The sequence below is a fragment of the Poromitra crassiceps genome (genome assembly GCF_964638095.1).
Source record: "Poromitra crassiceps genome assembly, chromosome: 23".
NCBI lineage: Eukaryota > Metazoa > Chordata > Actinopteri > Beryciformes > Melamphaidae > Poromitra > Poromitra crassiceps.
In genome coordinates this window covers 8541174-8556098 of record NC_139639.1, presented here as the reverse complement: position 1 = coordinate 8556098, position 14925 = coordinate 8541174, and the positions used below count along the sequence as shown (strand labels likewise).

Below are 14925 nucleotides of genomic sequence, written 5' to 3'. Positions count from 1 at the left end.
AGCAATTCAGTTGGTTCATGAAATCGCTGGGCTGCGTGCCCTGCAGTGTTTGTGGTGTGGGAGATTCCAGCTGTCAAAAGAAGACAAAAGACTTGCTCCTGGCCAATCCCGCCGCTTGCCTGCTGCGTAGGCGGGCACAGGGCGTGGTTTTCCCAGAACCGTCCCCATGGATCTATTAGGTCCACCCCTCTCCTCTCTTCCTCCCTCTCTCTCCCTCTCCTCTCTCTCTCGCTCTTCCTCCCTCACCATAACTTTCTGTCGTGTGTCTCAGCCGATCGTCTCCACTCCAGTCTACTCCAGCTAAAGGTATTGTACCATCAGTACTTTCGAGGCAGTTTCCAGTCTATTTTACTTTCTTGACTCTATCAGCAGATCTCTGTTGTGGCTGCTGTTAGCATATTTAGACTAGAAAAAGAACGAGTCTGTGACTGAGCTGTTAAGGGTGTGGCTGTGTGATAACTTCAAAACTCAACTCTCTTCTAAGTGTTTTCCAACATGTTGTGTGTTCATGTTCAAATGCAAATCTGCTAAAAGTAAAAAGTAGTAATTAGTTGTGAATGCTTTCTGCCTCCAGGTTTGATGGGAAAGTTTTCAGTTCCCTTTGACTCTCACTAGCAGCCAGTAACTGGAACAGAGATATTGATATTTCCTGGATAAAACCAGAGTCATGTATATAGAAGAGTCGCGACATCTCCATTAACTCCAACTGACCAGTTTTGTACTCTCAAGAGTTCCAGGAAGTAAGGTTCAATCTGGATTAAGCAGCCCTGTCGAGTTGCAGCAAAATGGACAGTTTGTGTTGTACTTTGAAAGTTTTTTTTTTTTTTTTTTAATTAAATTGTAGCCTACATTATCAGCTTTATTTTAGCATTCTAAAGTAGCGTGAGACCCCTTCCTGGCTGTTCATTGGCTAATGAGTCACGCATTTTGGTCCTCCACTGATGCCACTCTCTCTCTAAATTGCTCTGGATAAAACCAGTCCACACACTTCCTCTCTCTCTCTGCTGCCCTCTCTCAAATTCAAATTTTCAAATTTCAAATTGCTTTATTGGCATGAAAAGACAGTGCTTATTGCCAAAGCAAATACACATATTAACAGTACAACAATAAGGAAATCTCTCTCTCTCTCTGTCTGTCTGTCTCTCTCTCCCTCCCTCAGTCCCTCACACTCTCTCTCTGTCTCTCCCTCCCTCCCTCCCTCCCTCACGCTTCCCCTCTCTCTCTCTCTCTCTGTCTGTCTCTCCCTCCCTCCCTCACCCCCCCCCCCCTCTCTCTCTCTGTCTGTCTCTCCCTCCCTCCCTCACGCTCCCCCCCCCCCTCTCTCTCTCTCCCTCCCTCCCTCCTTCCCTCACGCTTCCCCTCTCTCTCTCTCTGTCGGTCTCTCTCTCCCTCCCTCCCTCACGCTCCCCCCCCCTCTCTCTCTCTCTCTCTGTCGGTCTCTCCCTCCCTCCCTCACGCTTCCCCCCCTCTCTCTCTCTCTCTCTGTCGGTCTCTCCCTCCCTCCCTCCCTCTTCCCCCCTCTCTCTCTGTCTGTCTGTCTCTCCCTCCCTCCCTCACACTTCCCCCTCTCTCTCTCTGTCTGTCTCTCCCTCCCTCTCTCCCTAGCCAGTGATGCTAACAGGAGGCTAGCAATGCTAACAGGAGGCTTTTGTGACCATTTCTTAACAAAAACAGCACAGTTTAAAATAAGCTTGTTCACACTAGTTGAACATGAATGACGTTGTTTTCATGTGCCTGTGGTTTCTCTGCCTCAGAGCTGGTTTCTGTTAGACCGGTTTGGTGACAGACTAGATTAGACTTGTTTAATGTCAGCGTTTCCTCTCCAGATGAAGGCAGAATGTCTCTGTGACTTGATCACAACAGATCTACAAGATTCAGATTTGAATCCTGATGACACCTTTTGTGTCTCAAGCTCATCTTTGTCCAAGATCATTTACTGCTGCTGAATGACAAATCACTCCATATTTATAACAGGCCTGTTCCTATAGGGACAACCTGCTTCAGTGCTTCTGTGGTGCTAACAGTGTTCCTATAGGGACAACCTGCTTCAGTGCTTCTGTGGTGCTAACAGTGTTCCTATAAGGACAACCTGCTTCAGTGCTTCTGTGGTGCTAACAGTGTTCCTATAGGGACAACCTGCTTCAGTGCTTCTGTGGTGCTAACAGTGTTCCTATAGGGACAACCTGCTTCAGTGCTTCTGTGGTGCTAACAGTGTTCCTATAAGGACAACCTGCTTCAGTGCTTCTGTGGTGCTAACAGTGTTCCTATAGGGACAACCTGCTTCAGTGCTTCTGTGCTCCTAACAGTGTTCCTATAGGGACAACCTGCTTCAGTGCTTCTGTGCTCCTAACAGTGTTCCTATAGGGACAACCTGCTTCAGTGCTTCTGTGGTGCTAACAGTGTTCCTATAGGGACAACCTGCTTCAGTGCTTCTGTGGTGCTAACAGTGTTCCTATAGGGACAACCTGCTTCAGTGCTTCTGTGGTGCTAACAGTGTTCCTATAGGGACAACCTGCTTCAGTGCTTCTGTGCTCCTAACAGTGTTCCTATAGGGACAACCTGCTTCAGTGCTTCTGTGCTCCTAACAGTGTTCCTATAGGGACAACCTGCTTCAGTGCTTCTGTGGTGCTAACAGTGTTCCTATAGGGACAACCTGCTCCAGTGCTTCTGTGGTGCTAACAGTGTTCCTATAGGGACAACCTGCTTCAGTGCTTCTGTGCTCCTAACAGTGTTCCTATAGGGACAACCTGCTTCAGTGCTTCTGTGGTGCTAACAGTGTTCCTATATGGACAACCTGCTTCAGTGCTTCTGTGCTCCTAACAGTGAGTTTATACTGAGCTGATTCAACTTGATGCATTTTTCACTATGAGGTGGAGACACACCCGTACACGTTCAGTTTTGCGATTAGCCTCTGGCCTGTCCAGCCTGTTTCTCTCTATTGTTTTGTGGAAGTTAAAACCCGAGTCTAAGAAAAACCCTCAGATACCCTCAGAAACCCTCTAAGAAAGAGACAGTCACACAGTCCTGGAATAGATAATTGGTCTACTTTATTGTAAGTACACAACCCTTATATAGGCCTCCTAGCACGCAAGTCTCAGTCAGGAAGTCACAGGGACCACCCTGTTGCTCTGAGGCGGCCCTCTGCTTCCCGAGATAAGACCTGCTCACAACTTCCTTGAGAGAAACCATTTCACTGTTCACGGCCTGTGCGCCTGGCAAAATTCCACCACATATCCTCTCTTTTTGACCTTCAAAGGTCAAACCTGTGCCGTAGATCTTTTGCGCACACAGGCATCAAACAGTGACCCCGCAGTTCCTTTTCATGGCACAAAAATGACAGTTATATATTGGAATACATGACCTTAAAATATATGCTACATTTAAGACAAAATAATAACATAACCTACCAAAAAATGAAATTATGAAATTTTGAAATTTAAAAAATAAAACCACACTCTTTTCATGATGAAATGTAGAAAATAAAAGTAAACCACAATCTTTTCAGAGAAATATCTCTATAACCTCATCCACTCCCCCTTATAGACATATTTTTCTGATCAATTGTTCTTTAAGCATTGCAATTGTTCCTTCAAATTAACATGAACCTTACATTACTATACCCAAATATGTATGACATACTAGGATATGAAAACAAAAATACATGGGCCCCTCTTTTCCAATGCCTCCCTTAACCTCTCTTTTTAATCCTTGGTTTAGACTACAAAACTTAAACAGAAATAAAAATAAAAAAATAAAAATAAAGTCAAAATAATAAACATATATAAGGATGTCTTTGATTAAATATTCAGATTTAGACCACCCTGTTATAACATATATTCCTATATACTGGTATAATGGCACACCACCTGTGTGTGTCTAGTGTGTGTGTGTGTGTGTGTGTGTGTGTGTGTGTGTGTGTGTGTGTGTGTGTGTGTGTGTGTGTGTGTGTGTGTGTGTGTGTGTGTGTGTGTGTGTGTGTGTGTGTGTGTGTGTGTGTGTGTGTGTGTGTGGGTGGGTGTTTTGAAACAAACCTCTATGAAGCGTCCTTGGTTCGATCCCCATGATAGGAGGACAGCTAACTCAGGGAACAGTTACAGCTACTTTCCGGCCAATGCACCATTGTTTTGTCGTTGTTGTTGTTTTTCTGGCTTCAGGCTGTTAGGTTTAGGATTAGTGTTCCATAGGAGTCAACCATCACACTCTTCAGTCTGACCTACTCCCCGGAATGTTCTATAGGGGTCAACCATCACACTCTTCAGCCCGATGATTGCCTATAACTGACCAACAGCTCCCACCATCAACCTTGCTTTTCCAATTCAAATTGTTGTTATTTTATTTTATTACAACTGCACATCCTGTTCCTTTCTAATTCATCTGTCCCCCATGGTATACTTCAACCTCAGCTAGCAAAGACCAGAGGTGAACTCAGCAAACCTCATTTCCTGTGTTCACCAGCCCTTGTTATGTCATCGAGGCAGGCTCGGCTTGTTTAAAGATGTATGATTATCAGGATGTATAGTGTTTGAGTATATATAGAGTGTATAGAGTAAGTATGTGTATATATGTATGTATATATATTTGTGTATATTCCTATGTCTATGTACCTATACTAAAACTACATCTAACTACACATGACATGTGTTGATAAATGACTAATACCTACGTGGTCCTCTTATATAGGTCCTAAACCAAAACCCTCATCAATTTTCCAATATTGCATTCGGTCTTCAGACCCCTCTGAACTCTGAAGCCACAATAATTCAAAACATTTTTGAAGTCACCTCATTTGACGCCCAACACTCCTTCAGCATATCAACAAGTGATGTCTTCACTCTTTGTTGATTTAGTCAATATCTCTGAAATGACATCACATATACCAAAAACATAATACTGACTTCATCATCACCAGAATCAGGATACGTGCATGACGTAGTACATATGCTGATTCTGGCCATGTGCCCATCAGTTCAAAGCTAAATGTGAAAAATAACTCCATCACATGCACATCTGCATATAACTATGACTTGATTATACATATCACTTTGACATGAATAACAAACATAATCAACATAAATGATATGGACCAATATGAGATTTGTGATATGAGAATGTGAAGAAAAAAAGAGAGAGAGAGAGAGAGAGAGAGAGAGAGAGTGTGTGTGCTAGAGAGTGACGGACAGAAGAGTGTCCTCAGGGGAGTTTGGCCATCTAAATGTAAAAGATAGAAAAATAGAGAGATATAAGAAGAAGAAAGGATATATATTATATATTGTGGATACATTTGATATACTGTGATTACTGTGAAGATGGGTGTAGCTGTGGGTGTAGTTCTTGTTGACGCAAGTAGATGTACTGTTCTCTTCTTTGCGCGCAAGTAGACGTAAGTCCGGCCATTGTTCGCAAAGTGTTTTATATCCTTCAGACAGTCCGGAAGTTCACTTGTACTCCACTTCGTTAGCGTCCCATGAGACACACAACACTATTAGGTCATATGTTGAGACTCACCGGCACATGGCGATATCCTGTTGACCACTCTCTACTCACAGCTGAGTCCGTTGTGTCTATGTCCTCTCCTGGGTACAGGTCAAACAGGTCAGGTCCTCCAAACGCCAACAGTTTCACTTTAAGATTCACTTTAATACCCACAGTAAGTAATCAGATTACTTAGTGCAAGTATGCATTACAGCGGTCACATCAATAGGAGAAGACAAAGCTATATAGACAACAATCACACACATTTAAAGTGCAGTATTTTAAAGTAACCTATGAAGAAGCTGTCCTTGTGACGAGAGGTTCTGGCCTACCGCCAGACCTCTCCTGCCAAGGGGGAGGGCCTCAAACAGTTTATGTCCCGGGTGGGAGGAGTCAGCCATAATTTTCCAAGACCGCTTCAGCATAATGGTAGTGTGCAGGTCCTGAAGAGATGGCTTCTAATCCTTCTAATCCTTCAACTTTTAAATACTTCACATGTTTCCTCCATTTCTGTAATATAATATACTGTAATATATACTGTGATATACTGTAATATATACTGTGATATACTGTAATATATGATATACTGTAATATATACTGTGATATACTGTAATATATACTGTGATATATAGTGCTGCACGATTAATCGAATCGCAATCGCAATCGCGATGTCAGCACGTGCGATTGCATAACCGCAAAAGTGTGCGATTTTTTTTTTTTTTTCACGTCTTTTTGAGTGTCACACACACACACACACACACTGTGTGTGAGAGCCTCCTTTAAACTAACGTTACACGCGACGCAGCAAACACACGTTTCTCAGCCATCACACTGGGCATCAATACTAGCGGGAGACTTCTCCCATGCACTCCCGCAAATAAGTAATGTTATGTGCAGCAAGGTACATATTATCTACAGAGAGGGCGAGAGAGAACATCCATGATCGCTAACAGCAAGCTATGCTAATAACTAGCTAGCCGTTCGTTCAGAAACGCATGTAAACAGCCGTGTGATCAGTGAGAACGTCAGTAAAATAAGGAGAGAGCTGCAGGTGCTTATGCAGAACTAGTGCGCGATTAAGTACACAGTGGGGATGACCCGCTGTGATGAAGAATATAACGAGATTAACAAGGTTGATAGCAAAACACTGTCGCAGCTGCCAGCACTGGCAGCATCACCTCCAGGCTAGCTAACTAGCCTGTCACATGACGCCTTCATGGTCCCCTCGTTAAAAGTCTGCAGATGCACGTTCTCACCTCTCTCTCTCAAGAAGCGTCACGTGAGTGTGGCGTTTAAGGCCATCTGTCGCTACAAAATAAATAAACGGGGTGTATCATTCATTAGTATTGCTGGACAGACATGTAACTAACTTTGCAACTTTGCTGAGCCATCTTCTATGTGCTGTAACACAGTGCAGTTTCTATTTGACTGGTGTTTCTTTTTTACATGTTTGGGACAGGCAAATGTCTCAAAATGTTTTATTTTTTTGTAAAGATAATTTAATTTCAAATTGTTTTATTTTTTTAGTTTTAATATATTTTAAATTGTAACATATTTCATGTATTTTAGTCTGTGATATGTGAAACCGTGGTATTTTTGTCCAAGGTTATCATACCGTCAAAAACTCATGCCGGCACATCCCTAGATACCTAGTGGCAGTGGTGGCCCAACGGTTAGAGAAGCGAGCTTCAATCCCCGGGACCGGCAGGATAAATCTGGGTGGGGAAAGTGAAAAGGCAGCGCTTGCCCCTCCCTCATTACCACCACTGAGGTGCCCTTCAGCAAGGCCTTAACCCCAACTGCTCCAGTGGAGCTGATCAGTGGCCAGCAGATCAGACTGTGGTTGTACTGGTCAGCTTCCAGGTATGAATGTGTGTGTGAATGTGAACAGGGCACTCCTGAAAAAGAGAGCATTGCTCTCAGTGAGACTCCCCCTGTATAAATAAAGGTAAAAAAAAAACTCTTGTTTATTATATCGCAATCACAATCGCAATCGCAATATTGTCCACCCTAATCGCTAATCGCACCTTTTCCCCAAATCGTGCAGCACTAGTGATATACTGTAATATATACTATGATATACTGTAATATATACAGTGATATATACTGTAATATATACTGTGATATACTGTAATATATACAGTGATATACTGTAATATATACTGTGATATACTGTAATATATACTGTGATATATATACTGTAATATATACTGTGATATACTGTAATATATACTGTGATATACTGTAATTTATACTGTGATATACTGTAATATATACAGTGATATATACTGTAATATATACTGTGATATACTGTAATATATACAGTGATATACTGTAATATATACTGTGATATACTGTAATATATACTGTGATATATATACTGTAATATATACTGTGATATATATACTGTAATATATACTGTGATATACTGTAATATATACTGTGATATACTGTAATTTATACTGTGATATACTGTGATATACTGTAATATATACAGTGATATATACTGTAATATATACTGTGATATACTGTAATATATACAGTGATATACTGTAATATATACTGTGATATACTGTAATATATACAGTGATATATACTGTAATATATACTGTGATATACTGTAATATATACAGTGATATACTGTAATATATACTGTGATATACTGTAATATATACTGTGATATATATACTGTAATATATACTGTAATATATACAGTGATATACTGTAATATATACTATGATATACTGTAATATATACAGTGATATATACTGTAATATATACTGTGATATACTGTAATATATACAGTGATATACTGTAATATATACTGTGATATACTGTAATATATACTGTGATATATATACTGTAATATATACTGTGATATATATACTGTAATATATACTGTGATATACTGTAATATATACTGTGATATACTGTAATTTATACTGTGATATACTGTAATATATACAGTGATATATACTGTGATATACTGTAATATATACAGTGATATACTGTAATATATACTGTGATATACTGTAATATATACTGTGATATACTGTAATATATACTGTGATATACTGTAATATATACTGTGATATACTGTAATTTATACTGTGATATACTGTAATATATACTGTGATATACTGTAATATATACTGTGACATACTGTAATATATACTGTGATATACTGTAATATATATTGTGATATATATACTGTAATATATACTGTGATATACTGTAATATATACTGTGATATACTGTAATATATACTGTGATATACTGTAATATATACTGTGACATACTGTAATATATACTGTGACATACTGTAATATATATTGTGATATACTGTAATATATACAGTGATATATACTGTAATATATACTGTGATATACTGTAATATATACTGTGATATACTGTAATATATACAGTGATATATACTGTAATATATACAGTGATATACTGTAATATATACTGTGATATACTGTAATATATACTGTGATATACTGTAATATATACTGTGATATACTGTAATATATACTGTGATATACTGTAATATATACTGTGATATACTGTAATATATACTGTGATATACTGTAATATATACTGTGACATACTGTAATACATACTGTGATATACTGTAATATATACTGTGATATACTGTAAAATATACTGTGACATACTGTAATATATACAGTGATATACTGTAATATATACTGTGATATACTGTAATATATACTGTGATATACTGTAATATATACTGTGATATACTGTAATTTATACTGTGATATATATACTGTAATATATACTGTGATATACTTAAGCAATATAGCATGAGAGCCAGTGTGTTGTGGCAAATATATCCCGCTGATCAGCTGTTATCCCACGAGGCCGCAGGCCGAGTGGGATAACTGCTGAGCAGCGGGATATATGCCACAACACACGTAGCTCGAGTGCTATATTGCTTTTATAAAACGGTTTCCAAGTATGATAATATAATAATAATAATAATACTATAAGTCCGACTGGCATGGCATTCTGGTAGAGTCAGTTGAAACACTACTGTAAGGCGGGACCGCAAGAACGTGCGGGTGATTTGATTGGATCGTTCTGGAGACTGAAGTTGACATTGGCCAATCCTGGCGCTTGCTGAGAAGCTGAGAGCTTTCTGGAAAGCCCGACACGCAGCTCGAGCGCAGCGCTGCATTCTCAGCGCTTGCTGAGAAGCTGAGAGCTTTCTGCAAAGCCCGACACCAACTAACGTTACGGGGTTAAATGCGGGGTTAAATGCGGGGTTAACAGCCTTTTTTTTGCAAAGAAGACATTAGCCCGCGTCTATTCTTGTACAAAACATAATTTTCTGCGAAGTATTAGTAAAGTTATAAGCGAAGATCGATTCACAAGGATCTGACAGCTGTCTCCGCCATTTGTTTTTTCTACATTGTCATTTGAGGTAACCAAAGCCTTTTAGTAAGAGAGTTGCCATGGCAACTCATAACCCATGGCCATGGGTTATTGGTGTGGGTTACGGGATTTATACAATGGCTGTGAACCAATCAGATTGCTTGATTTGAGAGAGCCGTTTTATAATGTAATTTAGAACACGGCTCTCTTGAATACTCGATTCTGATTGGTCAATCAACAAGATTCACCGGTCATTATTTCTCGACAACCGACCGCTGCTCTGCCACACCTGGATTAATCAGTTGATAAGAGCATTTTGTCTGCAGACACTACTAATTAGGCCAACCAGTTGCAGCTGTGGTGTCTTGTGTGCCAATTACGAATGAAACCGCTTTGTCGTTGAAAACGCTATTAAAAAATCTATTTGAATAATTATTTTTGTCAGATTACTGAAATAATTTAGTTGTAGGCCATGTTCTAAGCGGGATAATGTATAGTGAGCCGGTGATTACTGGAAATAATGACCTTCAGGTGAATGATTAAGCCCTCCGCTGCGCGTCGGGCTCAATCATTCACCTGTCGGTCATTATTTCACCAGTAATCACCGGCTCACAATACATTATCCCTTACATATACTGTGATATACTGTAATTTATACAACAGGTAGTTCCGGACGAGCAATTTGATTGGACAAGAGGGATCCTACGAGTGTCGTTATTTCATGATAATGCACTGGCGCTTCACTGTGTGTAGATCACTCCGCTTCACAGCTGCCCTAATCAACAAAACGCTTCACAGCTGTAGAGTAGACAGTAGTAAAGTAGACAGCCTGCAGTTAATTAGGCTGATTAGGCTACATTTTCAGTAAAGCAGAAAGCTGAGGGGACTATTTTTGTTGGCGGAGGAATAAATACAGAAATCATATATTTTCTCAGCTTTTTGTCATTTTTTTAATCAGCTTTGTTTAATAGAACTGTTGTATAAAAGCAATATCACACTCGAGGTCGTGCTGTTGTTGTCTAATATTGGCACTGCTGTGATTATCTTCGGCACTCGGCCTGCGGCCTCGTGCCTACGACCGAATCACAGCAGTGCCAATATTAGCCAACAACCGCACTCCCTCTCATGTGATATTGCTTAAATATACTGTGATATACTGTAATATATACTGTGATATACTGTAATATATACTGTGATATACTGTCTGCTATTTAGGTTCCAGAGAAGAGGATGTCGCCTCCTGTCATTCTGACTTGGTTGATGTGGGCCTGCCTGCTGGCTGCAGAGAGCCGAAAGTCCCGTGAGTTTGGATTGATTTGACATAAAGGTTATAAACTGTATGGAAGCGTATTGAATTCACCTGGGAAATAAATACACCGTTTTCAAGCTTTTTTTTTTTTTTTACAATTTTCAGAACATAGGGAACAAACAGGCTCAGACAAAAAACTAAAACATACATTCCAATGTTGCCACTAAGCAGCCGCATCAACTGCTTGTGTGCTTGTCAGAGTGTGTGGGATCCCACGGAAGGGCTCCATAAAAAGTCAGCCGGGCAAATCACCTGCCGCTCCTAACCTCGTCTAAGTAGGCCAGAAACTGGTCCCAAATGATTGAGAATTTCCTAAGCGAATTCGTCCTCAGGAACGTATAACCGAGACCATGTCCGTCAGCCACAGCTGAAAAGAAGGTGGAGAGGGGGACTTCCACTCCTTCAGAATGAGTCTCTTGGCGACAGTCATCCCCTGCATCAGAGACTGTTGCACAGCATTAGGGAGGAGCAGAGAGGATTCTGAGCAGCCGAAGATGGCGAGTTCTGCCTCCGACTGACAAGTTATTTTAGAGGCCTTACAGTATCAAATATTTTGGCCCAGAATCCAGATAGCGAAGGGCAAAACCAAAAAGCATGGGATAGTATACCCTCAACACCTGACACCTATCACATAGTGGTGAGACAGAGGGGTAGATCTTGTGCAACCTAGACTTGGAGTCAGATGCAACCTGCCATCCCTCCAGGACCTGCATGCAGCCAGGACACTGAAGCGGTCTCGCAAGCTCATGGCTGACCCCTCCCACCACCCTGGCCACAAACTCTTTAAGACACTCCCCCACGGCAAGAGACTGAGGTCTGCCAAGACCAGAACCACCCGCCACAAGACCAGCTTCTTCCCAACCGCCATCAGCCTCACCAACTAGGCCCGGAAACCCCTTCCGCCAAGGACCTCACCAACAACGCCCCCCCCCCCCCCCACACACACACACAAACTCACTACCTCCTCCTAAATTCAACTGAACCCCCCCAAAAAAAATATTGAACTCATACTGTATCTAATTTAATGCCTGTCTAACTGGGACTGTAAATTCATGTAAATTCCCTGCACATTAATGCCTATTTAACTTAGCCTGTAAATTTCATGTACATTCAATGTAAACTCTTATTTAACTCCGACTGTAAATTCATGTAAATCCACTGCCTATTTAACATCTATTTAAAATAGATGGGAATAGAAATAGATGGGAACATAGGGCTGTGGGAAAATACGGATGTGGGAACATAGGGCTGTGGGAACGTATGGCTGTGGGAACATAGGGCTGTGGGAACATAGGGCTGTGGGAACATAGGGCTGTGGGAACATAGGGCTGTGGGAATATATATGGCTGTGGGAACATAGGGCTGTGGGAACATAGGGCTGTGGGAACATAGGGCTGTGGGAACATAGGGCTGTGGGAACATAGGGCTGTGGGAATATATATGGCTGTGGGAACATAGGGCTGTGGGAATATATATGGCTGTGGGAACATAGGGCTGTGGGAACATACTGTATATGGCTGTGGGAACATATATGGCTGTGGGAACATAGACACGCTCCCGTTTTTAGAGGGGTGGGAGTTTCGAGAGGGGTGGGAGAGGTTAGGTTTTAGGGTTAGGCGTGGGGCGTGGGGGAGGGGTCCTCGACCCCCCCTGACCCGACCACCTCAGACCCTCTAACCCTAACCGTAATCCAGACCCTAACCTTAAACCTAACCAAAAATCCACACAAAAACCCTTTTCCATTTAACAATTTTAGAGTCGAAATTGTGAAATAGAAATGTTTTTATGCTGTGGACAAATGTTTCTACTTTAAAAATAAATGGAGACTGGGTTGCATTTTGTGGTCAAATGCATGAATTACTGACTCAACCTGTTGCTGTAACACAGTCTCAGTATAAACAAGCAGCACCACCCAGTGACCTAATCTGTTACTGCAACCAAACAATGTTCCAAAAGCATTGCAAACATATTTGAGACTGTTCCAGGTTCTGCATCTGAAATGTGTTCAAGCTGGTCCATGTGACTCAAGACACAGTCAGGCACTTCTCACAACTAAAAATCATGCACGTTGTTAAATTGCCCCTCACACACTCATAGGTCACCAGTGTGCACGTGAAATGTGCCTCTACATGTACACATCCTCATCATTTAGTATGAATTATGAGAAAAGTAATACATTAAAAAAAGGCTATTTCCCTCCAGGTGAATGCAATATGAAGTGTGGCAGTTTAGCCTAATAATTGTCCATTTTCCTGTTCCTGCCACAGCTGGTCTGAAGTCCTACAGACAGTAAACCAGCAGGTAGCCTCCTATAGGAGGCTCAGACCAGAGATGAAGTGGTCTACAGACAGTAAACCAGCAGGTAGTCTACTGTAGGAGGCTCAGACCAGAGATGAAGTGTTCTACAGACAGTAAACCAGCAGGTAGCCTACTGTAGGAGGCTCAGACCAGAGATGAAGTGGTCTACAGACAGTAAACCAGCAGGTAGCCTACTGTAGGAGGCTCAGACCAGAGATGAAGTGTTCTACAGACAGTAAACCAGCAGGTAGTCTACTGTAGGAGGCTCAGACCAGAGATGACGTGGTCTACAGACAGTAAACCAGCAGGTAGCCTACTGTAGGATCGAGGGCTCAGACCAGAGATGAAGTGGTCTACAGGCAGTAAACCAGCAGGTAGCCTACTGTAGGAGGCTCAGACCAGAGATTAAGTGGTCTACAGGCAGTAAACCAGCAGGTAGCCTCCTGTAGGAGGCTCAGACCAGAGATGAAGTGGTCTACAGGCAGTAAACCAGCAGGTAGCTAGGAGGCTCAGACCAGAGATGAAGTGGTACAGCACAACTTCATTCAATAGTCAAGTACTGGAAAGGACAATAACTCACAGGGAAATAGAAAACAGTAGAACATAACAGAAAACCACAAAACATTTAAGAAATACTGATGTATTATGTATCAAAATAACATTATGTATTAGTAGTATTAAATCATTTTTTTAATACCTTGAAATATCTACAATGTGTTGAGATGACTTCACTTTTCCAATGCAAGTGAACCTGTTTTAACGTCACTAGTTCTGCTCCGCCCCCTCTGACACCTGCTCCGCCCCCTCTGACACCTGCTCCGCCCCCTCTGACACTGCCAAAACACACGCTCACATTTGAAATCTCACAGCTTCCATTGGTTTTGTCTTTGCAGAAGAAACACTCTACGGGAAACTAGACGGCAGTGTTGTCCTCAAGCCAGACTTGTCCTCTGTGATTGGCTCCATTACTTCCGTAACGTGGGACCATGGATCTGACGTCGCCATGCTGTGGAATGGGCCGAATCAGCCGATATATCCCTACCGTCAATTCAGAGGTAAACTGAGACACAGGGTGATTTAAGCTCAGATTTAACAGGGGGAGGGAGGGACAAGTTGTTCTCTCAGATGTAGGCTGAATGGTGCTGTGGTTTTTATGCCTGCGCCGGTGATGGCCATGGCCGGATGCATGATGTTTTCAGGTTGTACGTACGTCTGTCTGTATGTACATCCATTCCTTGCTCGTTAATGCAATATCTCAGGAACGCCTTGACGGAATTTCTTCCAATTTGGCTCAAACATCCTCTTGGAATCAAGGAGGAACTGAGTGGATTTTGGTGGTCAAAGTTCAAGGTCACTGTGACCTCACGTCCATCCGTTCCATCAAGGAAGGGGGGGGGGGGGTAGGTATAAGGGGCCATAGCTAGGGATAGAAAAGTTGTAGAGAGCC

General features: G+C 41.7%; 1 protein-coding gene across 1 annotated transcript in view; it reads left to right on the top strand.

Moving 5' to 3' along the window:
* The first annotated feature begins 245 nt into the window (after nt 1–245).
* The window catches only part of LOC310797145 (uncharacterized protein), an 89229-nt gene continuing 74549 nt past the window's right edge, over nt 246–14925 (top strand). The window contains exons 1-3 of the mRNA XM_083659455.1: nt 246–306; nt 11087–11171; nt 14372–14533. Of these exons, the coding sequence (XP_083515581.1) occupies nt 11102–11171; nt 14372–14533 (232 nt within the window). The 5' untranslated portion in view covers nt 246–306; nt 11087–11101. The remainder of the gene's footprint in view (nt 307–11086; nt 11172–14371; nt 14534–14925) is intronic.